Source organism: Eretmochelys imbricata, chromosome 9 (genome assembly GCF_965152235.1).
Source record: "Eretmochelys imbricata isolate rEreImb1 chromosome 9, rEreImb1.hap1, whole genome shotgun sequence".
Lineage (NCBI taxonomy): Eukaryota > Metazoa > Chordata > Testudines > Cheloniidae > Eretmochelys > Eretmochelys imbricata.
The window spans coordinates 5,900,813-5,926,238 of NC_135580.1; the positions used below are offsets into that span (position 1 = coordinate 5,900,813).

The window sequence follows — 25,426 nt, forward strand, 5'->3', positions numbered from 1 at the left end:
TTTAATGACATGTGGGAGTAGTTGCACTGAAGCAAGGAGATCTTTAGTTGCATGCAAAGGCGTGTGCTTGGATTGGCGGTATTTAATCATTCACGGGGCATTTGCACAGGGTCTTTAGTCGTATGCGAGGGTGTTTACACATGGGCCCCTTGGGAAGTCACTAGCCTACTTTGGGTTGGCATTCTCCTCCTGACCTACAGAGGGCGTACTGAGGCTGAGACCACAGGTCTTTCCTGGAGGAACTAGACCTCCTGCGCAGACCCCCCCGCGAATTATTGAATGCGCACGCGCCCGCGCCTGTCTAATCGCGCGAGCGCCAGCGAGCCACAGCTCCGGCTGCGGGGTCGGATGTTACCGCGCGTGCGCAGAGTGGGCGGCCGTTGTCTCAGTCAGGGACGGGAGGCGGCTCTCAGCTCGGCCATGAACGGGTTCCGTGTTGGGGCGACCCCTTTGGGGTTCTCCGCGGCGGGGGCCGCGGTCCGGAGTGCCAGCAGCGAGAGCCTGGAGAAGATCGACATGTCGCTGGGTGAGGAGAGCCGCGGGCCGGGCCGCCTCGGCCCCTCCCGAGGCCGCCGCCTTTGGGGCGCGGGCCGGGGCTGGGAGGGGGGGGGAGTCGTTCGGACCGAACCATGTGTGACGGGGGGGGGGGGGGGGGACGCGGACCGGACAGCGTGTGACTGGCACGGACCCGACCACGGACAGGGGCGGGGGGGCGCACTGGGCCGGGCCCGCTCGGTGAGCGGGTCCAAGGCGGGTTGGGGGGTGCGGTTGGGCCTTGTCCCTCGAGTCCCTCCCTGCTTCATGGAAAGGGGGCAGCTCCTGAGCCCACTTCCCCTGTGGGGGTGGGGAGCCGGTGGCTCAGCCCCGCTGGCCTCGGGTGGGACCCATTGCACAGCGGTTGGGGACCTGGGGGTCCCACTCAGGCCCATTGGCTCAAGGGGGGGGGAGGCAGCCTTCCCCCAAGGGAGGAAGGTCTGGTCCGGCATGCCCTCCAAAGGAAAATATTCAGGGAGGGGGACTAGGCCCAGTGCAGTGAGCCAGGCTTGTGCCCCCTTTTTTGTTATTATATAAAGGCCTGTTTTTGCCCCCCATAGAAGGTGTCATAAATATAAAGGGAAGGGTAACCCTCTTTCTGTGTACAGTGCTAAAAAATCCCTCCTGGCCAGAGGCCACATCCTGTTACCTGTAAAGGGTTAAGAAGCTCAGCTAACTTGGCTGGCACCTGACCTTAAGGACCAATAAGGGAATAAGATACTCTCAAATCTTGCGGGGGAGGCTTTTGTTTGTGCTCTTTGTTTACGTGGTTGCTCTCTCTTGAGACTGAAAGAGGCCAGACAAATCCATCTTCTCTAATCCATCCTAATCCAAGTCTCCAATATTGCAACCAGTAGAGGTAAGCCAGGCAAGGTAGATTAGTTTATCTTTTGTTTTATGTGAAAAGAAAAGGAGTACTTGTGGCACCTTAGAGACTAACCAATTTATTTGAGCATGAGCTTTCGTGAGCTACAGCTCACTTCATCGGATGCATACTGTGGAAATGGCAGTCTCTGTGTATATAATGTTTTCTGCAGTTTCCACAGTATGCATCCAATGAAGTGAGCTGTAGCTCACGAAAGCTCATGCTCAAATAAATTGGTTAGTCTCTAAGGTGCCACAAGTACTCCTTTTCTTTTTGCGAATACAGACTAACACGGCTGTTACTCTGAAACCTGTTTTCTGTAACTTTAAGTTTTTCCCCAGAGGGGGATCCTCTGTGTTTTGAATCTGAATACCCTGTAAAGTATTTTCCATCCTGATTTTACAGAGATGATTTTTACCTTTTTTTTTTTTTTTTTTAAAATAAAACCCTTCTTTTAAGAACCTGACTGATTTTTCCATTGTTCCAAGATCCAGGGGTTTGGGTCTTTGATGATTTTGTAAGCAATTGGTTAGGATATTATTCTCAAACCTCCCCAGGAAAGGGGGGGTGTAGGGTGTGGGGGGATGTTTTGGGGGAAGACATCTCCAAGTGGTTCCTGTTCTTTGTTTAAAACGCTTGGTGGTGGCAGCATATTGTTCAACGACAAGGCAAAGTTTGTACCTTGGGGAAGTTTTTAACTTAAGCTGGGAAGAATAAGCTTAGGGGGTCTTTCATGCTGGTCCCCACATCTGTACCCTAAACTTCAGAGTGGGGAAGGAGCCCTGACAGAAGGAAAGTTGCTGTTTGGATCTCTAACCTTAGCAATGGCCAGCCTTGCCTATTTTTGGTGCTTGACCCATTGGCAGAGCCTCAGAAATACAGGTGAACTCACCATTGAAGTGGTCAGGGTATTCAGGCTTTAGCAAAGTGAGCTTTTTTCTTTTTCTTAAGGAGACTTTGGATTTAATTGCAGTTAACCAAAACAGCTGAGTTTAAGCACTCTGCCTAAAAGAATTCATATCTTTTCTCAATTCAGTTTTACTTTGAATCTGTGATGTCTTAATCCTGTTAGTTATCCAACCATCAAGTTTCCCAAAATTCTGGGGAGAAGACGACCTGACTTGTTTTATGTAAATGAGATTTTCTTTGGGGGCGGGGACGACAACTTCATGTTGCCTTTATGAATATGAGGATGCAAAAAACTTCTTTGCGGGTCACCTTAAAATATGAGGGTGGCTACAACTTGCCCATTTTTATTGCACATCAAGTGGGCTTTGCCAAGTGACTAACCCAGTCCTTCATTTGGGCGAAACTTATAAAACACTGATTCAGGGCTCCCTTAAAGGTAGGAATGTGGGAGGATAGGGGGTTGATTTTTGTGTATAGTGTTTTATGATACACACTGATTCTGGGGAGATGCTTATTTTGGTTGCCTAGTTTGTTTCATTCTGGTCTCACTTTAATGTTTTCTCTTTGGGTCCAGTTTTTTATCTGGTAATGATTTACTATGGGTGTGTCAATAGCAATAGTTTACAGAGTACTGCTAATGTGCCATCATGAGGTGACACCTTGTTTGGAAATTATTCTCCTCATATTTTCCCTAGTCTCCAGTTTAATTTCTTACTGGGGTAATTTACATGAAAATAGAATCATTAATTCCAATTGTCCCTCACCTAAAGGCATGTAATCTGTTGTAGGGTTGGCAGGATCATGGATTATATGAAATCCCATATTTGTCATGGTGTCAGAAAAGTTGTTAATTGTCTCTGCTCCAACACCAATAAAGCTTAAAACCCTTTCTGATGCTCGCATATTATGCTGCTACTGATCTGAGGCTGGGTTTTTAGTTTGCTAATTTATTTTGATTATTCCTCTGAACCATCTGCAATTTTTAATCTTTGCTCAGTCTCCCTCACTAATGAAGGCAGATTAATCTGATCATGGTCATTCTCTTATTTTTAAATGTATCTCCAAAGTGCACTGTTAGGGAATTCACAACCTTCTCTGTAGCAACAAATGGTCGTGTTGTAAGAATCAAGCTTACTTTTAAGCATGATGGAAGACAAAATTAGTTTTTTTTCCTAGATTGATTTTATTTTTTCCGAAGGAAGTCGGTGGAACAGATTGCAAGAAACCATTCAAAATGAAGTGGCCAATTAACATGTCTGCAGTCATAGGATGAAGGAGAGTTAGTGGATTAGAGATTATTGTAATGAGACACAAACCCCATGTCTCTGTTGAAGACCAGGTCTGTCCCGAGGGCTAATCTACACTAGAAGCACTACATCCTTGGGCATAATAACTCTGTCTCTGTGAGAGGTGGTAACTGTTCTCCCGCCAACGTACTGCTGTACACAACAGGACTTAGGTTGATATAACTGACATCGCTCAGGGGGTGGCTTTTTCACACACCTGAGCTATGTACGTTATATCAATATGAGCAGTAGTGTAGACAAGCCCTTAAAATGCTGTATTGGTGCAGTTGTAGTGCTTAAGTGAAGACGCTCCTACACAGACAGGAGAGAGCTCTCCTGTCGGCGTAGTTAATCTACCTCCTTCAGAGGTGGTAGCTCTGTTGACAGGAGGAGCTTTCTCATCGACATAGCGCTGTCTACACAGAGGAGTTAATGTCGGTATAACTATGTTCTTCAGAGGTGTGGATTTTTCACACCCTGAGCAATGTAGTTTACTGACAGGTCTGTAGTGTAGACCTGGCCTGAGCCTTGGTCTACACTAGGAACTTATGTTGGTATAACTACATCCCTCGAGGTGTGGAGCGACATAGTTATACCAACCTAACCCTGGTGTAGACAGGGCTTCTGTTGACATAGCTACTGCCTCTTGCAGAGGTGGAGTACCACAAACAGGCGAAGCTCTCCCGTTGGCATAGGCAGCATCTTCACTAACCGCTGGAATGGTGCAGCTGCCCCACTGCAGTGCTGTAAGTACAGACAAGGCCTGAGTTCATGATTCTTGATGAAGAGCTCTATGGAGCTCTCAAGCTTTTTTCTTGGACCAATTTCTGTTGGTGAAATAAGATATTATTTCACCTGCTTAGTCTATGTGTTTTCAAAGATATTCTTGAATTGTCAGTTGTTCTGCAGTCTAATATGTTGTCTTTTTTTTAAACTTTAAATTTCCTAAAGTGATGTGGTAGGTGGGTCATCTGCTTTAAAATGTGTTTAAAATGGACTAAATAAATGTTTGGAAGCTTAAAATTCCAGTGCTAACTGGGCTGCTTTGTATGAATGTCATAGTATCTTGTCTTTTTTCTGATTAAATATTGTAACATGTAGCATAAAATATATAGACCAGGCAGTATTATAGAAGTAATATTTCTGGAATATTGGTATTTTCTGACTTTGTATGATTGATTATACTGTGTTCCCGGACACTTCATTTGAAACAGATTTTTTTTTTTTTTGAGAAGTAGATTTTTCTGGTTCCTCCATACAGTTAGCCCAAAAATGGTATGCTTGACGTATTTCCAGCTATTAAAATGATCTACAGAACTTGGGTTACTTTAATAGCTTCCGCAAATTCCACTATATATGTGTGTGTGTGTATATATATATATATATATATAATGTGTGTGTGTATATGTATAAATGCATTCCGCAAAACATTGTATAATGAGGCTATTGTTTTAGGAGAAAGTTTAATTTAAATTATTCAAACGGTAGCATGAGAGTAATGCTGTGAAGCCCAGAGTAAGGCTTTTTGAATATTGTTGCCCTTAAAAGAATGGAAAAAATGAAGATTTCGTATATCTATGCTGAATACAGTAGTGCAACTTGACTGTAATAGTAACTTATCAATGTAAAAAATTGTACAGTGCAGAAAAACTGGTGCCACTCTCTGGGCACTACTAACTGCTGACTCTTCACTGGATAGCTTAATGTTCATTATTGGTCTTAGAGAACCTAATGCAAGAGAAATACTAGAAAGAATAGTGAGTGGCAGGTGACATCCCCACCAATAAATCTGAAGGGCCAAATAAGTAGCCCTGGCTCCATCTTTACTCTCCCATTGAGAATTATTCCTAAAAGACTGACCCTGGGAGTTTGCCTGAGTAAGGGCTATAGGGCTTAACTGAAAGCACCTAAGATTTTATTGCTACTTAAAATACTTAAGTCTAAAGTGTATCATAAAATCTTTATTTTTACAGATGATATAATTAAATTGAATAAGAAAGAAGAGAGAAAGCAGTATTCCCCCAAAATGAACAGAAGGCTTCAACAGAATGGAACTCGACAGTTCAGGATGAGGGGGACCAGGAGGGGAATCCAACAGCAGATAGGTATGTACTTTACAAAAATACAACACAGTTCTCATAATTACTGTGCAGTGAAATGTCACCTACTAAGTAAAGCCATGTAGCAACATTTTTTGTACTTTATGAAAAAGTATGGGTTGACTTAATAGTTCACTCAGTCTCTTCCAAATGCTGTCATGTGTGGAGTTTAAAGTTATAATTCAGCTCTAGTTTGTGATCCGCTTAAAAAAGTTTTCTGTGTCAGTGCTTTCACTTGGGCTAAGTGTTTAGATTTCTATGGAAAAAAGGAGCTGTGGCTGTACTGCACTCCTTCCAGGAGTCAGAGAGTCTTGCTCTTGGCTCGGCTTTCTCCTGGAAGTTGTATTGACAGTATATTGTGAACTACATCCCTCTAACCCTCTTCTGAGGAGTGGGAGAGAGGGATATCACAATGGTCAGGGTTTGTAGGTGGAGAAACCGGGAGTCCTTGCCAATCCCTAAAACTTTCTGTAAACCAGAACCAAACTGTTACATTAATTCAGTTGTATCTACCTATCAGACCTTTCACAAAGGCAACTGCTATCTACATATCTTGCATTTCAGTACCCTACTCCAATCTGTGACACTGCCTCTATGCAGCAAGCCTGCAAAGTGAGACTTAATGAAATCTGAGTTCTTTACTCTCCAGAATGCACAAAAGGACGGATCAGAGTGCTTGAGAGAGAAGCTGCTCCAGCTCCTCCTTTGTTCACAAGATCTTGCCATGTCTCACTTTGCAGGTCCACAGTGTTACAGTGGACTAGAGGTGTAGGGAAAGAGGGCAGTGAAGAGGAGGTAAGGTGTACAGTTGAAAATTTTAAGTCTACATTGTTATCTAATTCTGTTAAAGATTTCATTGGTAGTGATGAATGTTTCCAGTAGACTATTCAGATGCTCCTGAGGCACTAACTAGACATGTGGCTGTGACACTGGTGGTTTGAAAGGTAACTATTTGTACCTTCTTAGCATTGTGGATAATGGAAGCTATACAAAGTTAAACTGTCTAATTCTAATGAAAGAATAAGCTTTTGATTGATGATGCACTAAAGCGAATTATGAGGCATTTAAAAATTTCACTTGCATTTTTTCATTTTGTAGCAAGTAATTTAACTTAAGCTCGCAGCTGTCTCTTAGGGATACAGCAGAATTTTAGTAAGAAACTAAAGGAGACAATTGCTAATACAAAAATGTTTGATGTGTGTTTGATTTGTTACTTAAGTATGTATAGTGTGTGAGTAATGGGTTATGTGTTTTAGCCCCAAAACATAGGCTTTGTAGGAAAACCAAACCTAACTCATAAAATTGATTGTTAGTTTAAAATAAATTTTGTTTGGAAATCTTTAAAAATGCACCTCTGCTGTGTTTGTAGCCCAAATATTAGAATAAAGTGCATGAGAAGGAGTAAGTATCTTTGACTGGAAATTGATCATAAATATACTAGCCTCCTTTCACTGACCAAGCTGTGCTAAATGAAAAAGTTAACAGCAAACATGAAAATTAGAACAGAAAATATTACAAGTATCTTAAGTGGCACTTAGTAATGCAGATTGGACTTTTAAATACAGTTACGTTGACAGTCCCGTAGTCTCTTGGGGAACTACTCTCTTTGGCTTGTATTCACTATTACTAGAGCTGGCTTAAAAAAAGCAAATGTCACAGAACTTTTTCAGATTTGAAATCTGTCTCTCTCAAAAAAAATCAGCTCTAACTGTTCTTTCCTGCACAACTAGACAGGATCACCTCTAGTGGGGAAATGAGCCCTACTCATTTCACATGGATGCTTTTTAAGGCTCTGAACAGTTCTTCTCCAAAGCATATCAACAGCTACTCATTTATTGACTCATTGTTCAGGCATTGATGCACTGTTGCCATTCACTGATCTTGTTTTGGGGGTCTTTATTCCCAGAATATTAAATATCATATCTCTGCCTTGATAGAGCAATAATTTGTTTTTAATTCATCTTTATTGACACTGTTAAATTGAACCAGCAGCGCCACTGTCCTGTCTTGGGGTCTGAGTGCACCCCCACAGATGTCAGGCCTTGAGCCTATCTCTCCCGGGGTGGAATTGTGCAATTCTCTCACTCTTAGGTTAGGATCTGGGTTACGGCCCCTTTGGATATCAACCAAGACTACTTCAGTGGGTCCAAATTTGGGAGCGTGGGACAGCAGCTGATCAAAGTGGCTCACAAACAACTTCTTCAAAACAATGCATTTATTCTTCCACCCAAAGGTACAAAGTGCACAGGGCTGCAATACAAAACAAGAGTCCTATACACATTTCCTTAAACTTAATCTCTCTATCCAGAACTCAGGCAGGTCCGGCTTACTCCCCATTTCTGAATTGGGAGAAACACACTTCCGGCTTACGTTATACTCTTTCTGTCTCTGAGTGAGTCTTCCCAGCCTGTTCGCGTTTTCACTGACACACTAGTTAGCCTCTCTGGCCATTCACCGAACTGTCTGTATCTTTCAGCTTCTATAAGGATTTAATTTACTCTTTGATGTTAGGCTCAGCTTTGGAAAGGGCAAAACCATTGTTATGTCAACACACCTTTGAAGCTGTATACCTGAGGCTCTTCTTTGTCTCATTGTATTACTTTTCTTGCTTGGCTCTTTAACAAACGTTTTACAGGTTCCTTTGATTTAACTCTCTGCATTCAGACAGTTAATTGAATTGAACAGTGAAATCAAATCACACAATATATTAAAAAAAAATTAGACCTTATTCTCATTTGTCACATCTGGTTCTTGGGTATTTCTCATTGCCTAGGTCCTTTGAAACCAAAATAGGAACGTATTGATTAAACATTTTCTTACTGTGAATTCCTTAGTAACTTGAATCTAGTTCCTTTTTTGCTATGCTCTGCTGCAGCTTATATGGCCTTTACTATACTTTTTTTACCCGTAATTCAAGGTATTTTACACATTTGTAAAAGTTAGTGTGGATGCTCCCTCATACATCTGTTTCAGGCCTCAGGTTTTTTACTAGGGTAGCCTGGATCAAATGTGTAAGGAGTGTTCACTGTGTAATTTAGAAATGTGTTTAAATATCTTGAATTAGAGATATGTGTGTGGGGAAAATATCGTGAAGAAAAGCCTCATATGAAATGTTGCCAAGTGCCGATATTCCATGTCCAGTGTTGTACTTAATACATCAGGCAAAGTTCATCTCCAAAGCTGCATCAGATGCAATAATCAACAATATAATAATTAGTGCTCAAATTGAAAATGATTGTGAAATGCAAGTTTTGAGATGAGTAGGACAGTTCATACATCCCAGACCTGCTATTTCAAGCTGGCAGACTAAGAAGAGCTGCTGCATTGATTATACTCACTTCACTTTTTCAAAGTGATCTTCACAACCATGAGGACTGGAAACTTTAAATGAAATCTTAGGTTCTGGAGCATAATTCTGAGGCAAGGGGTGGATACTGCAGTAAACTGGAACTGTGGAATCATGGAATACATGGAACCTGGTGAATGATGCTGCAGCAGATCTTTTGCTATTCATGGGCAGAATAGCAGAAATGAGCTTCTGGAGATCTTTTAATGTGCTGTCAAGCTTCTTCAGAAGGACATCAAGGATTGGGGGTGGGGGGTGAGCAGAAGAAGTTAGTGGAAGACAGTCTAAAAAATCTTCACCCTTTTTTTTTTTTTTGCTTTCCATACCATTTCTAATAGGAAGGAAGTCACTTTGAGACAATCCTCCATGCCTTGGTCAGATGTAACTACAGTACTTTAGTAGCTCACGAAAGCTTATGCTCAAATAAATTCGTTAGTCTCTAAGGTGCCACAAGTACTCCTTTTCTTTTTGCGGATACAGACAGACTAACACGGCTGCTACTCTGAAACCTACAGTACTTTAGGTGCTGCTGACCTAAAATGAAGGGATCTACCTCTGGTTTCTAATGTCCAGTCCATTATATACTGAAAAATCTGTCCTTGAACATGTTTATAACAGTCCGTGTGTTCCCCTTTAAAACAGAGCAAAAACAGAGCATGGTTTGTTCATTACTGTAGAAGGGAGACCAACTTGTGTTCTCAAATCCTATTAATCTTGGTCTTTGCAGGGTGTAATGCTATTTAAGAATATGGTTAAAATGTGGTTCTGTCTCACTTATAGCACAAAACCAAATTGTTAGAATCCTGCTGTGGAGCCCGCTGTTGCAGCTGGGCCCTCCAGGATGGTAGATGATGTCAGTGTAGATCGCACCTGAGTGTAATTCCTGTTATATAAGCTGGGACTTTCCAAACTGTTGTTGCTTGCTGTATGATCAGAAAGTTGAAATAAAAATATGCCATTTTGTGCTGTTTGGCTATGGTCTGATATAGTTACTGTTTATAGACCCGGATGGGGTGCTGCTGGTTCCCTGGAACTCTGCACCCAACAGTGGAATCTTCATCCTACAACACTGTTTCTGGACAAATGCCATAGAGTAGGAGTAGTCTATTTTTTGTCAAGGTATAGTCAAGTTCCAGACTCCAGAGAAGAAAATAATTTTTACTTATCATTATTGTGATTTTTAAAAGATTTCAGGGTCCATTCAAAAGCATCTGGCAGTCCGGATTTGGCCTATTGATTGTCTCTGCCATAGAGTTCTCAACATGCTGGATCAATGAAGTGCAGGAAAACTGCATGGTCCATATTGGGAGTTGGTTCAGTTATCTTCTTGGTTTAAGGCCAACCTTGAACTGACTTATGTGATGTAGCATCATTATCTGTAACATGAGGCTAATAGCTTTTGCTTTAAGACAGAGGTTCCCCAACTCTTTTGTTGTGTCCTCTTCAGAGATTGATGTCCCATGCATGTCTCCCTCTTTTTAAGTAATGGTACAATAGGGGGTGGGGGTACTCACCATGTAGCAGTTAAGGAAGCCTTCCATTCTCTATAGTGGTCAGGTGGCCTTGGCTGCCAGGACCTGGCTCCTTGCCTGTCCCCCTTCCCCCTGTGCAGGGAAGCAAATGAGACCATGCTGAAGGGCCGGGGTCAGGAGGGGAAGAGAAGGCTGCAGCCCATGAGTACTGCCCATCTCTCCACCAGACTCAATACCCTACTGCCCCCGGCCCTTCAGCATGGTCCTGTCTGCTTCCCCTGCACAGGCCCTATCCATTAGGGGACGTGGATGGGGCTCTGTGCCCTCAGGCTGTGCTGAAGGGCTGGGGCCAGCAGGGGTCTCTGTCTCTCAGGGAAAGGGCAGTATTCCCAGGGTGCAGCCTGCAGTCCCCCACTCAGAGTCCGTGTCTGCCTCCCCAGAAGAGGGTGACTGCCACTTTGTGGCTGCAGCAGAGGGGGAGCAAGATGGGCAGGGAGCCTGATCCTGGCGAGACAATCTGCATAGAACCCCACCCACTTGTTCAGCATCCCGCCCCCCCATAACCTTGTTGTACCCCCTTAGGGCAGCATGCCCCATGCTTTGAAAACGTCTGTTTCACAGCTTACATTGTAACTGAGTAGCTAGCAGTCACTGAATATCATGTGCCCAAGGCTATAGGCTATGGTGTCTTTCTGAAACAGTTTAGTAGTGCTTCTTTTTTCCACTGTAGGTTTCAGTAAGAACCGTTTGGGACGCAGAAGGAGGGCAACAGGGAAGAAGCGTCCCTATGGAGTTATAACTGGCTTGGCAGCGAGGAAAGTGCTAGGTTCGCGTGGAGGGATTAGTCCTCTGAACAGACAACCACTTAGTGAGAAGGTAGGAATATAATTTTTGTACCTTGTATAACTGTCTGTGCTTGGCAATGGGAGAGTTATTCCTAAAGTAAGAAGTGAATAATTAGTGTGACAAGCAGACTGTAAAAGATTTTAGAATGACTAGTTTTTAAAATATCTAAATGTATTTATAGTATAATGGTAACACAAGTATCTGGTAAAACACATCTGTGTTAAATTAGGTATTGCAAATCTTGTCATGATAACATGTCCAAGACCAGTTCTTTGAAAGATTTACTAGACCTGAATGCATTTATACTGTTACAACAATGTTTCTAGTCCTTAACATTACATTAAAATGTTAATTTTAAATGCTATCTCTGAATACTATCTAGCTTTTCCCTCACCCTACTTCAGATCTGACTTGAGTTTAGAGCTATAATCCCAAACACTTAAAGCCAGAATATAATGCTTTGTATCATATGAAGTGAAGGCATTTTGGAATAATCATCTCTGAAGTGATTAAAATCCTAGAACAAGTATAGGTGGGGGAGTAACAAAAGTAATCAGAATGTGACTGTTAACCTCTGCTTACTTGTGATGTGCAAAAGTTAAGAACAGAAAAAAACTGCCATATGAAACCTGAGATTCTCTCTACAATGGCATACAGAACTTGTATCTAGTTCTGGTAGTCCATGAGGTAGCAGACTCTAAATCTGTTACTGATTGCTTGGTCTAGCAGAAATAGTCTGGCACAGGTCCAAGACTGAATATACCAAGTCTTTGACAAATGTAGTAGATTTTTTTTTTTTTAAACTTAACAGCAAGGTTCTAATTTTGAGTTGACTTAGGCCGGGCGGTGTGCTCGTCTCATGTGGCAAGTATGCTAGAATATGGAATTCATCAAAATTATGGAAGTGATCCTTGACATCACAGTGGATGGTGATATTCTTAAGGATTCAGGCAGGAGGAGCAGCAAGCTAATTATAAGAGGAAGGGAAGTGTTTTACACATGGAGAATCAACACTAAGGAAAGTATGGTTGAATTGATGTAACATCTAACAAAGTTTGCTGAAACCATGGTGACTCTTTAAGGATCCTAGAACTGCTTCTAGTGTATATTTTCAGAGGTATACAAGTTATGCTTAAGTATATTCTCTAAATTACAACTTGTAACAAGGTCTTGGACAGATGGTCAAATTTAGATTATGACTACTTTTTTTGGTGAGGGAGGGCTTGGAGGAAGGGAATAAGTAATCTTAATAACAAAGAGGTAATTCTCTTGATGGTGTAAATCTGTCCATCAGCTTCAGTGAAGTAATCCATGAGACATTTAGATAAGTGATTTTCAAAGTTTGGGAATGCATGGCACTGAGTCGCCTTGCTCAGCACCCAGGGACCCTGGTGGCCATCCAGTAAAAACTAGTAGTCCCTACCTGTTCTGACACCGCGCTGCGCCCCAGAAGCGGCCAGCAGCAGGTCCAGCTTGTAGGCAGGGGAGCCATGGGGCTCCGTGCACTGCTCCTGCCCCAAGCACCGGCTCCACACTCCCAGCCAATGGGAGCTGTGGGGGCGGTGCCTGCAGGCGAGAGCTGTGTGGAGCTGCTTGCATGTCTCCATCTAGGAGCCGGACCTGCTGCTGGCCATTTTTGGGGTGCAGTGTGGTCCACGGTGCCAGGACAGGTGGGAAGTCTGCCTCTTTGCCGTTGACCGGGAGCCAACGGAGGTAACCCTGCGCCCCAGTCCCCTCCACCAGTCCTGAGCGCCCCCCCCAAAACCCAGAGCCCCTTCCTGCACCCCCAACCCCCTCATCCCCGGCCCCACCCCAGAGCCTGCACCCCCAGCCTGGAGCCCTGACTCTCTCCTGCATTTCTGCCCCAGCCCAGAGACCCCTGCCACACCGTGAATCCCTCATACCTGGCCCCACCCTGCAGTCCTCACCCCCATACCCTAACCCTCTGCCCCAGCCCTGAGCCCCCTCCCACAACCCAAACCCCTCATTCCCAGCTCCATTGGGTCACAGGCATCAACAATCTTCTTCAACTGGGTCGTCAGAAAAAGAGTTTGAAAACCACTGATTTAGATTGATATCATTAACTTTGAATGAGTTGTGAAAGGGCACCATCTAAATAACTATTACTTGGATATTTAATTCTTTTTTTATTTTTAAAGAACACACAGCGAAACTACCCAGTCTTGAAAAGGAAAATGACCCTTCAGAGGCCTTTTGAATTGCAGAGAAAACAAATGCCAGCTCTCAGGAGGCCTGTCCCATTAAACAGGAGGTGAGATTTCTAACTGCTGTTTTGAGATGCCTTTTCCAGCTCATCCCTTCGATAATGATGAGGAGTTCTGTTTCTGGCAGTGCTGACTTGGGACCAAGAGAGCTAAGACTGGCAGTAGTAGTAGGATAGAATCTTGTACAGTTAGTAGCCCTCATGCAGTACCCTGATTTGTGTTCCCTGATGATGGGATCAGTTGTTTCCTGGAACCGTTAGGGAGCAGCTCTCTTCACTTACACCTGGTACTTACCTTCATTTAATATGCATGTAGCTCAAGTGTTCCAGCTCTATAAAAATGGTTAATACATGGAATCTTAGGTTCAGGTAACTTTTAAAAGTGACGCATCTTATTTAAGTCACTTAGCTCTCACTGTAAGACCCTTTACGGGATCTACTACCATTTTCGGTTTCATGAAAACTATAGTGTGCTTTGTTTGCTCTGAACTTATTCCAATGTACTGTTAAACTGCAGATAAGTGTGGCTTATGCTTCCTTTTAAAAACAGTTTACCACACAAGGCAATATTGTGCATACTAAATATTAAACCTTGTCCCATAGCTACTGGTGTGAATCCCATTAATTGTCTGGCTCACTTAAGAAATTAAGAATGGCCATACTGGGTCAGAGTAATGGTCTATCTAGCCCAGTACCCTGTCTTCTGACAGTGACCAGAGGCTTTAGAGGGAATGAACAGAGCAGGGCAATTGAGTGATTCATCCCTCGTTGTCCAGTCCCAGCTCCTGGCAGTCAGAGGTTTAGGGACACCTGGAACACTTATTGTTTCACCTTTTGAATACTATGTTTAAAATTGTAGACTTTCCATTGAGACTAGGGCCTTCTAATGTAAAGGCTGCAAGAGAGTAAGTAACTTGCAGCGTAAAATGTATGTTGTGTAGTCTCACTCTATTGTGAGTCAAATGACTTGGGGGTTTGTCCATCCAACTCTTGTATGTGGACAGGGATTCTCTGGTTTTGGCCAAAATAAACCAGGTACTTCTACTGTCCTGTTCAAGTGGTAATGCTAAATATGTGGACTGTGGAGTCATGAGATGCATAAGGCTAAATTTTTGTTTTAGGGTAGAATATTTCTCAGACTACTTTCTATTTCTATCCAAATATTGGATGTATCACACACTTCATTAGAGAGCTGGGCTGGTTCCACTTAAGGAAATCAACCTAATCTTTGTTCGTCAATTGATTTTCTTCCTCCCCTTCCATATCGCCCCATTTTGTTCAGGAGTAAGTAACTTAGTAGATGTTCTTGGAGGTCTCCAGATTTCCATCATTAAAAAAACAAAAAATCTGCTACTGTCTTCCAAAATGGTTTTGGCAATTAGAGCATAATAACTTGGTAAAACAACTTTAACAATTTTATTATCATTCATCTCTCACTTAAAAATAGGCAGTTTTCTCTATAGAGGGCAGAGCTAAATTAAAAGATTGACTTATATTGGTATACTAATCTCTCAAGGAACACCATTTAAACAGGACACATTGCAGAGAGGCACAAGACCGGAGAGCTGGGAATGCTTGATTTGAAACCAGTTTAGACAGATTTGTGTAGATTTTGGCAAGCCACTTAACCTCTTTGCACTGAATCTCCGTTTCCCCTACGTAATTATCAGGTTTTGGAAGGATTAATATTTGCAAAGTACTGTATATGGTGTGTTGCTTGCTGTTACAAGCAAGGTAGCCAAGCAAGTGTGGGACCCAGGGTTAGTCCCTGCCCATCTCCACATGGGAGAGGTAACTTACCCTCATTTTGATGCTGTGACCAAAGCAACGAGTTTGCTGTCTACCTGCTAATCGTCTACAGGGTGCATTTGCCAACCATCCTTGCTACCATGTTGTCACGGACTCACAGGACCCATGCTCTCTTGGCTCCGTACGGTCTCTGGGAGGAACCTCCTTCAGTGTGACAGCCCTCCTTGGGGGGTCACATTCTCAGGGGGTTAAGCCTTAGGCACTGCCTCCTCCTGCAGCCACATCTCTGAGCCTTCAGCACACCTGTCTCTCTCTGTGAGCCTCTCTGAGTCCATTCACTTTGGACCTGTTGGGGGGCCTCCACATCCAGAGGGAGCAATGCAACCCTGGGAGAAAAAGGGGAAGTCAGTTGTCAGCAGAGGAAAAACTGATGCCTAGATTGATGGTCACAGAGACGCGGGAGTACGCAGCTTTGAGCAGAACAGATGGGCTCTCCCAAATCAACTCTGAGATATGGGGATAAGCTGGATGTCCCTGAGCTATGAATAGAAAGGTTAAACATAGGTAAGGAGGCATGCATCTAGGACTTTCATTGTTAGCCCATTTTCCTAAATACCTTTTGAGGAATGAATAAATAATGCTTTATTTTGAAGACACTGTTTCTGTGCTCATGCAAAGGTTCCTGAAGAGAGAAACTCTTACAGGTGTCGAACCTAAGTTATCCCTGTGTCATTAACATGCTTGGGAACCAGGGGGACTGTAGGCCAGAGATCCAGTCTGAGTGTGTTTGGACTGGGCAGTTCCATTCAAAATGAGGTGCAGGAAGCCAGGCCTATCACCTAAAGGGAGCACCTGAGAGAGAGACTAAAAAGTGGTCTGAGGTGCGGTTTTCCCTGTAGTCGTGACAACTCCATGTGTCTTTTAAAAGAAAAATGTAGATTTAATAAACCCGCTCTATCCCATTTAAATGTTTAGTTGGGACAAACAAAGTTGAAAGGCTCAGTCTCTAAATGAAGCTAGGGTGTGACTTTTCTTAGTGATGCATTGGGGAATATGAGACTTTTGCTTCTTTACTCCATTATCCACAGTATTCTATTTTTCTCTAAAAATTGGCTGTCCATAGACGTTTTTGATAATGATACTGGTTTTATTTTGTAAAATGTTACAGGAGTAATATACCATCCACTTTTGCCAGAATTGGAAATAAACTAAACCAGCAGAAAGACATGCGTCAAGCAACTTTCCTCTTCAGGAGGGGGCTGAAGGTACAGTAAAAATTTTCTTAAATAAAATAAATACTGTGCACTAGATTCTAAAATGAACGTAATTTTCTTCCTCAGCCCCCCATTTGATGGATCAGACTATCTAGATCAACTCTGAATAAACTCATTTGATGTGTTTTATTTGATCTCTGAAAAGACAACACTTCAAGTGGTCTTAGAACCATATATTTACCATTCCAGGAACAACCTGGTCCCATCTTGAGTTAGATTTCTTGTAGAGCAGTATGTGAGTCTTTCTGTACCCCAAAAACAGCTGAATCATTCTGAGGTGCATGGAATTGGGGTGTGTATTTCAGGATAGCGGCAAGCTTGCAGCTGCTTCTTGAAGGTAAATTGTTTAAAGCTATGTATGGGCTTTTAAAGTTGCCTTTAGTTGAAGGATGGAAAGCAGTAAGCTTCAGAATTGCAGATTTGTTTAACCTTAAATCATGAATTGATATAGATTTATATGGTTTAACAATAAATATGTATAACCATCAGCCTCATAAGTAACAGTCAAATAACTAAGAATGTAAAGAGAAGTGGTTTTTAAGTTTTTCCTTTATATGTTTGAGCCCTAACTGCAACTGACACTGCATGGGTACACATGAGCGCCACTTACTTCAGTGGGGTTCTGCACAGATGCAGGGGTCAGTGTGGAGTCACTTGCTTTAATGAGGATTTTTCAGACTGCAGCAGTGGAGATTAAAAAACACAATCCGAATGTGATAAAACTGCAGACTGGTAGGGGGATTCAGTGACATTAGATACAGAATCTCTTATAGTAAGTTTCTTTTCACCACATCCCAGTTTGTGAATCTCTCTCCTCTATTCCAACCCTGTGTGTGGGTAAGCTTCCACCCTGTCTGGTCCTTATGACTCTGGATAAAATCTCTCTCCTCCGTGTCTTGCCTTTTGGGTTACATTTTTTGGCAAATATATTTTATTTTAATCCCTTAATAAAAATTGCCTATGCTCTAAGCGAATATGAGTTTCTGGGGCCTAAGGTGACTGTCCGCAGTTGAACAGTTGTAGGTCTGTTTTTGGTCTACATCTTTTGGATGTGTTCATAGATACCTGTTTTAAAACCTCACGCTGCCAGATCAGGAAGTGTAACAGTATTCAAATCCTGTACACATCTTTCTGTGTTTTCAGGTGCAGGCACAAGTGCAGCCAGTAGAAGAACTTCTGGATAATCAGGCAACAAAGAGAACTCGCCAGTAAGTGTCATATTTCAGCTGAAGAGCTACAGTTAAGGGATTATTCATTTAAACTGCTTTGCTTTAGTCCTGCTGTATCCAGAGTACTGTAACTTGCTCCTGTTGTGGCAACTGGAACCTTCTCTTGTGGGCTTCTGAGTTGAGTAGTGACGTGAATTTGGATGATGTACTATGTGTTTGGTGGGAAACAGTTTTTTTCATCCTTTTCTCCCTTCTTCCCGCCTACCTTCCTGCTTTTACAGCAACTCTTTGTTTAACTGGAAGGATCACTTGCAGAAGATGCTCCCAGGAATGAGGGATCTATTGCCAATTTCAGAGCTACTAAATAAGCTCTGCTCCCAAGGCTCTATCATTTTAAAACTTTAATTTAGGCTCTATATAGGACAGCAGTTTCTCCCCTCCTGTCGATGTAGCAGCTACTGTACCAAATTTATAAATCCAGAGCCTGTAAAACAGTTTAAAATCAGTGAGACCAGCCACTTTCCAGGCCTACGTGTGAAAAGGGAGATAAGATAGACATGTCTCTGAGGAAAGACGGAATCTCCACTTCCCAGGCTCTTCATGGATAAGCAAAAGGGATTGCTGCAAGCTATAGTAGGAAGAATAGACAGCTCATATGAGAGCAGCATGTGTCACAGAATTTCAGACTCACTGTTGGATTTGATGGACCTACCTGGTCTTATCTGCACTCAATATTTTCAGAAACTTCCACCATTGCTCTAGCAATTATTGAAATGCTAGGGTGGATTATGTGTTGGCACTCTTCACCAATGTCATCTGGAGCTGCTCTGAATAGTTGGACAATTTAGTGGCTTCAAAGGCCTGTGCTCAGTCTGCTAGTGGTCCATATAGATGTATAGCTTGTGCCTGGTTGTATGTAGTCTTGGTATACCACCCTATACTCTGAAAACTCTAGAGTTCTGACAGACTTTTTTAAAATAGTGGCTAGTCAGGAACGTGCGTTTCATGTGGAACCCAAATGGTACACTGGAATTTCAGCCTGCATAAGTGATTCCTATGCTTTCAAACTAGATGGCGAACTTCCACCACAAATGGAGGAATTCTGACTGTATCTATTGACAACCCTGGAGCAATCCCATCCCCAGTGTGAGTAGAACATTCCAAACAATCTTCTTCCTTCATAACTCCAGGTATTGTGTCTGGGCCCAGTGTAGCAAGTTCTTCATACTTACAGTTCCCAGTGGCTTGAATGGGAGTTCTGTCTATGGAAGCTTTGCAAAATCAGGCCCTTTCTGTTTCTCAATCTGTGTTCAGATAATGTGTAATTGTTGGAATGCACTTTGAGGTTCCTCAGTTAGGAGCTTAGTGTGGGCTTAAATTGAAAAGTTTTTGTGGCAGTTTAGAATTACTAAGTGGATAAACTTTCACCTACACCTTCTACCCCATCATAACTAGGCTGAGTTCTCCTTCCCTCACCAAGTCTTGAATGACTGAATGTCCAGGAATTGGTACTTGAATCCTCCCTAGTTTGTAGAGATAACCGTAGAATTGAGTTTAAATCAGACAGACATTCTTGTGTTCCTTTTTGTAAATTGGACAAGACAGCTGTATATTAAGATTCTTAGTGTTCAGCTTCAGAACTCTGAGCAAACGTTTGGTCAGAGGTACCTATCCTCAAAAGGGAACTGCACCAGCCTTGCTCTTTATAGCTAAATCTTGTAAAATTGACAGTAAAGAATCACTATATATCAATAGTGCTAGAGGTTTAAAATAAATATGCAAATATTTAATTTTAAAATACTGGCTCTCTTCTTCTTCCCTCCCTGCTTTTTAGCCCATTTAATCTGCGGATAGATAGTTTTCAGTGACAGGATGAATGGTTATACTCTGCCTCCTTGAAATCAAACATTCCCAACTATCCAGTCAGTGTTTCAACCATATTCTAATAATTCTTCCTTCTGTTGCGGTATTGGCAGTTTACTTGGAGGTGTGGTCTCCTGTCTTTTCATAGTACATCTTTGTAGACAGTAACACCTGATTATTGTTACATCAACCTTTATTCAATGTGCCATTTTAAAAATAGTCTTCTTTCAGTTCCCAGAAGCCACGGTTAACTCGTATTCCTATGCCCCCATTTCTAATGAACAAGGAGCAACCAGAAGAGAAGAAGATTCCCAAAGGAGTTACTTTGCAGTTTGATATCAACAGTGTTGGAAAACAGGTAAAAGCTGTTTCCTAACCCTTACTTGGCGTGATTCAACATTATAAATAAAAGAGGTGTGGGGCTCCTTGTTAATAGACTTGTCTCGGGCTAAAGTAGGGGACTTGTAGTTAGGCTTATTGATTCTGCTTTCAGTTTTGGCATTAGTTTGCTGTGTTACTCTGGACAAGTACCTAACCTCCGTGGTCCTCCTATTAAAAAATCTGTTATGCCTATCTACCTCCCATAGGATTTAAAGCTTAATAGTTGTGTAGCATTGTGATGTTCCTGGATGAAGGGCACTATATTCCTAAATTGAGAAGACAACAGGGAACATCTCCCCCCGCCCCCCTGGTCATGTCTTCTGCACAGCACAGATGGCTCAATCTGATTAATTCAATTTCAGATGAGGATTGAAAACAATGACTCTTCAGAAACTTTTTTGCATATGTATAAAATTGAAGAAAATCTCCTCGGGAATTTAGTTATTGTTTTTTGTTTATGTGCAGTGCAGTTTATGTGGCTCCTGAGTCTACGGCAGAGGTTGGCAAACTACGGCCCGCGGGCCACATCCGGCCCATGGGACCATCTTGCCTGGACCTTGAGCTCCCGGCCGGGGAGGCTAGCCCCCAGCCCCTTCCTTGCTGTCCCCCCTCCCCTGCAGCCTCAGCTCGCTGTGCCGCCAGCGCTTTGGCGGCATGGCTGGCTCTGGCCGGGTAGCACGACTGCCAGACATGCTGCTCTGAGCGGCATGGTAAGGGGGCAGGGAGTTCTGGGGCGTAGTCAGGGGACAGGGAGCAAGGGACGGATGGGGTGGAGGTTTTGGGGTCGGGGCGGTCAGGGAATGGGGAACAGGGGGAGGCTGGATAGGTGTGGGAGTCCCTGGGGGCCTGTTGGGGGCAGGGGTGTGGATAGAGGTCAGGGGACAGGGAGAAGAGAGGGTTGGATAGGCGGTGGGGTTCCGGGGGGGGGGGGGCGGTTAGGGGCAGGAGGTCCCGCGAGGGGGCAGTCAGAGGACAAGGAGCAGGGTGGGTTGGATGAGTGAGGGATTCTGAGGGGGGAAATGGGAAGGGGTGGATGGGGGCAGGGGCCAGGCTGTTTGGGGAGGCACAGCCTTCCCTACCCAGCTTTCCATACAGTTTTGGAACCCCGATGTGGCCCTCAGGCGAAAAAGTTTGCCCACCCCGGTCTACAGAGTGGAGCACATCAAAATCTGACATTTTGGGAAAACAAAATTGTGCCATTTTATGGCTTCAGAATTTGGGCTTTTTGTATCTAACAAATTTGCTAGACTGAATTACATCACTCTACAGTTATGCAACAGCTGTGTCTTAAGTGAAAAGGAAAACTAAATAAGGGGTGGGGATGAGGAATGACATTCAGAATATCAGGAAATACAAAAGTACAAGTTCAGACTGGTGGTAACTCGTCAATGTCACAGGTGGTGAAACTAAAATCATACTGGGACAATAGCCCATAAAAATGTCGTTGTTGTTTTGTATGACTTTCAGTGATTCCAGATCAAATCTTGCTTAGTGGGAATCACATGTAATAAATATTGCAAGTGTTCTTGTGAACAAAGTGCAATAAGTGAATTGTTAGCTAGAATAGAATCCAGTTTGCTCTCTCAACTGTGTGGAGTCTGAAAACAACAGGAGTGTAAAATAGTAAAAACCTGTATTAGTCACTGAAGTTCGCAGATGTAATTTAATATGTATGGAGAACAGATCTGTGTACTAAAAGTTCTGTTTTCAGCTTTACTGACCTGCATTAATGTTCTTGAATCTCATATAAATAGAGTTAATATATTCTACTCATCTTTTTTTAAATACTGCAAAAGAAGGAAAACAAGATAAATTAATCTTCAGTATTTGTTTCCATACAACACTTAGATGCCTGTTTCAGTATGGATGAAAAAAAATCTGATTGAGCAGAACTAGGCAGGAGTGATACTCATTGTCCTAACTTTGGTATTGTAACAGATCAGTCTGATATTTTGCAAGCTCTATTATGAAATGATTTTGTTTTACAGACTGGAATGACTTTGAATGAGCGCTTTGGGATCCTCAAGGAACAAAGAACAGCCCTGTCTCAGAACAAAGGAAGCCGTTTCGTAACAGTGGGTTAGAGGCTGAGGAAAGGACACATATTTAAAGACTCCACCGATCTGAGAAACTGGGATGAAAGTGGTCAGAAGAGTATAGCATACGTCACTGAAGTTCTCCAGACTTTTTGTTAGGATGCTGACACAACTAAATATCCTTATTGATTTTACTTTTAATAGTAAAAAGACACAATGACTTAGGCAAAAATGGGGCAACTGATCGGCTTGGTAAGTGGTGTTGTGTTCTGATCTGAACAGATTTTGTGTAACCCCAGCTGGTGATCAAGGCAATAGACTTATTTCAGTTCCCCTCACAGCCCAAGTACAAATGGCAGGCAAAAGTTAACTATTTTTGTTAGTGACATTCAGTATCTGTTCCTCAAATCCTGCTATAGTGAAGATTGTGTCAACATTTCCATTACAAACCTCTCTTTTCAGAGGGGCAGAGAGTCTGCCAGAAAGCTTCCCTCCAGATTGCAGTTTGGCATAAAGCCTGAGTGTGAGTATTTCTGTTCAAGACATAGCCGCCTCCTTTTCCTTCATAGGGGTTTGGTTGTAATTCTTTGTGCTTTTGACACAAGTTGTTTTTTTTTTTTCCCCTTGGAGATTAAATTTTTTGCATCGTCATTTGAAAAAGTAAAACCACTGTCAGAGAGGCCAGATACTTAACAGGCATGAAGACTATACTACTCATCCTTAAAAGTGGTCCCTCAAAGTCAGGGTTGGCCAGTGTGGGAGAAGCTTGTACTGCAGCTGTTCATATTGTATCTGCCTCCTCAGTAAATGGAACTTTCTCTTGCATTTTGTTTAAACTCTACCCTTCTGTTCCTTTGTTAGGTTTTCACAAATTTAATGCAATATTTTTGTTTGGTGTCCCTTTTATAAGGGTAAATACTGACTTTCATATAAGAAAGGGTAACAAGCTTGGTTTCCTAACCCTCCCAGACTCTGGGTTTTAATGTCATATACCTTGCCCCTAAATGGTTTTCTCAGTCTTTTAAGAAGTAGCCACACAGATAAACTATCAAATGGCACCTGTTTGTATATACCAAAGAGAAATCCAGGATTAGCCTGATCTGAAATAAAGTCAAATATCTTGACTGCCATTGAAGCTGGGGAAAAATTGCTGGGAGAAGAGGCCTACATTTTGCAGAGACTTAAGCACATGCTCAACTTTATGTACATGAGTAATCCCACTAGCTTCAATGAGACTGCTAGCATGCGTAAAAGCTAGGCATGTGCATAATTATCTGTAGGATGATGGCCAAATTGGAGCATCCTCATTGTGCATTCACACCCTTAAGGGAAACAAAGCACCTGTTCAAAATTGTACAGGTAAAATTACCTTTAATTCCATAAACTAGTGGATTTTCAACTGTTTCATAGCAATGGGACTTGGATATAGCCAGATAAAAGGAATTGTTGGCTTGCTGCATCCACAAATGTCTATGGTGCAAAGTAGTTTTAATACTCTTGCTTGGAAGACTATGGATTCAATTATTTAAAAGTGGTTTCTTTGCACTTTTTCTGAAATTCCGAGTAAACATGTTGTTTTCCCAAGAGTTTAACATTGAGAGCATTTGACAGTGGAAGGGCTTTCTTTCATGTAGCAGTTTTAAAGTCAAAATACATCTTTGACACTGTTCAGTACTTAACCCTTTATTTTTAACTTTGAAAACGTACCTAGCAAAAATTTCATTAAACTTCATGAATGTTAAGGTTTTTTAAATTACCAGTAGAAATTTTGTTGAAAAAAGTCCTTCTGTTAGAATTTAGGTAATGTGGTATTAGTCATCCTGTTTCAGTGCATACATTTCCTGTGTACCAGGATACAACAAAGATGCAAAACATTGATGCAATGCATCATGAAAAGCTAGTTTGTATTTAATGAGAAAGATGGCTTTACACTGTACCTTTTGATATTTTTTTGGAGAAGTTACTACATTTGGATCTATTCTGAAGCTTGTTGGTTTTTTAAAATAAAATGTTACAGGTTTCACATTTTGTGCCTGCTTATAAACCTTTGGCCAGTACATTGATAAATTATGCAGATTTTGAATATCACACAAAGGAGAATTCAGTACTGTTACCTGTAGCTCTTAAATGTTTCAAGAAACATACAGAAGGTTAACATAAAGAAATCTGCACTCTTGAGTCAGCCTACGTCCTGAGCTGTGACAAGCACTTCTTGCTGCTGTATGGTATGAACTCTGAATTTCATTTGATGAATATGTTAATTGAAACTGACATTTGAGCCTTCTATTAGCAAGTACTATCTACCTGAAAAGTGATGTAGTCTGTGACACACTGCCAGTTAAAGATCCATCTGCACATAAACCACTTTTCATGTTGCTTTAGTATCATTCACTCACTAATCAGAAGATAAACTTTAATCTAAACCAGCATTACAGGATCAGCATGTTTGTCCCTGACAGATTCCCATTCAGTCTCAAATGAGGTCACTTTTCAGTGAGATGCCAGCAAGAGCTTAGATGTGCAGTAAAACTGCCACTTCTAATTCCTGCTGTAGACAAAACATAGCCTTTAGATAGGGTTGATAAAATTTCAACTGTAGTGAGTACTTGGCCAGGCCCTTGGATTATCTAAATTCCCTGCTTTTCCATTACCAGCTAAGGCCTGAATGATGAGCTTGCTCAGATATTATCTGAGGAGACACATGCATTGGCTTTTATTGCAAAGTAGCATATCTGTCCTTCCTGAAAGATCAAGGTGAGCTCTTGGGCAGACATCTCAAATTATAGTGATAAAATGAGTCATTTATTTTTGACTTATGACTGGGATAGACCTTAAAGGAAAAAAGTGTTTTAAAGGGTTGCCACTTATCCCTAGTTCACAAAGAAACACACCTTATTCACATTCAGAATTCCCACCAATAGAAGCAGGCTGGGAGGATGTGGTGACATCCTGGGAGGATGTAGTTGAGTAACCTAATCCAATGCCTTTGCCTCATCTGAACTGCCTTCCCCCCTTATTTTTTTAAAGCTTGTGGACCAAATATCATTAGATCAGTGGAAGAAGTTACTTACAGATACCTATAGGTGCTAAACAAGTATGTGTTGAAACTTATCCTCCGGTGTTTTTTTTTTTTTTGAAGGGCTAGAATGACTGTGAACATTGGATTTGAACATTGATAGAGCAAAGGTTTAGGATTTGCATCAAACTAACACCTGTTGCTTTTCTGTGTTAAAACCTGGGCAGAAATCTTTGCCTGTGAAAAAAGGGATATGTAATCATTTCTCCAGTACAGAGTTGCATTAAATTTGTAATTCCAAAAATAACTGCAGCCATATAAGGACAGTGAGTTTTGTAGTGTTTGGGAGTTAACGTG

The 25,426-nt window shown here is 42.2% G+C and overlaps 1 protein-coding gene across 1 annotated transcript; it reads left to right on the forward strand.

Moving 5' to 3' along the window:
* Nucleotides 1–279: 279 nt before the first annotated feature.
* FYTTD1 (forty-two-three domain containing 1) lies at nucleotides 280–24,076 on the forward strand. The gene is made up of 9 exons (XM_077826468.1): nucleotides 280–526; nucleotides 5,568–5,699; nucleotides 11,242–11,387; nucleotides 13,517–13,629; nucleotides 16,499–16,595; nucleotides 17,748–17,812; nucleotides 18,845–18,919; nucleotides 19,868–19,994; nucleotides 22,006–24,076. The coding sequence occupies exons 1-9, from the start codon at nucleotides 280–282 to the stop codon at nucleotides 22,099–22,101; spliced, it is 1,098 nt and encodes a 365-aa protein (XP_077682594.1). The 3' UTR covers nucleotides 22,102–24,076.
* Nucleotides 24,077–25,426: the final 1,350 nt, after the last annotated feature.

Coding starts and splice junctions, on each gene's coding strand:
- FYTTD1 (XM_077826468.1), top strand. CDS start 280: ATGCGCACGCGCCCGCGCCTGTCTAATCGCGCGAGCGCCAGCGAGCCA. Junction 527..5,567: donor GAAGATCGACATGTCGCTGG/GTGAGGAGAGCC, acceptor TTATTTTTACAG/ATGATATAATTAAATTGAAT. Junction 19,995..22,005: donor TCAACAGTGTTGGAAAACAG/GTAAAAGCTGTT, acceptor TTTGTTTTACAG/ACTGGAATGACTTTGAATGA.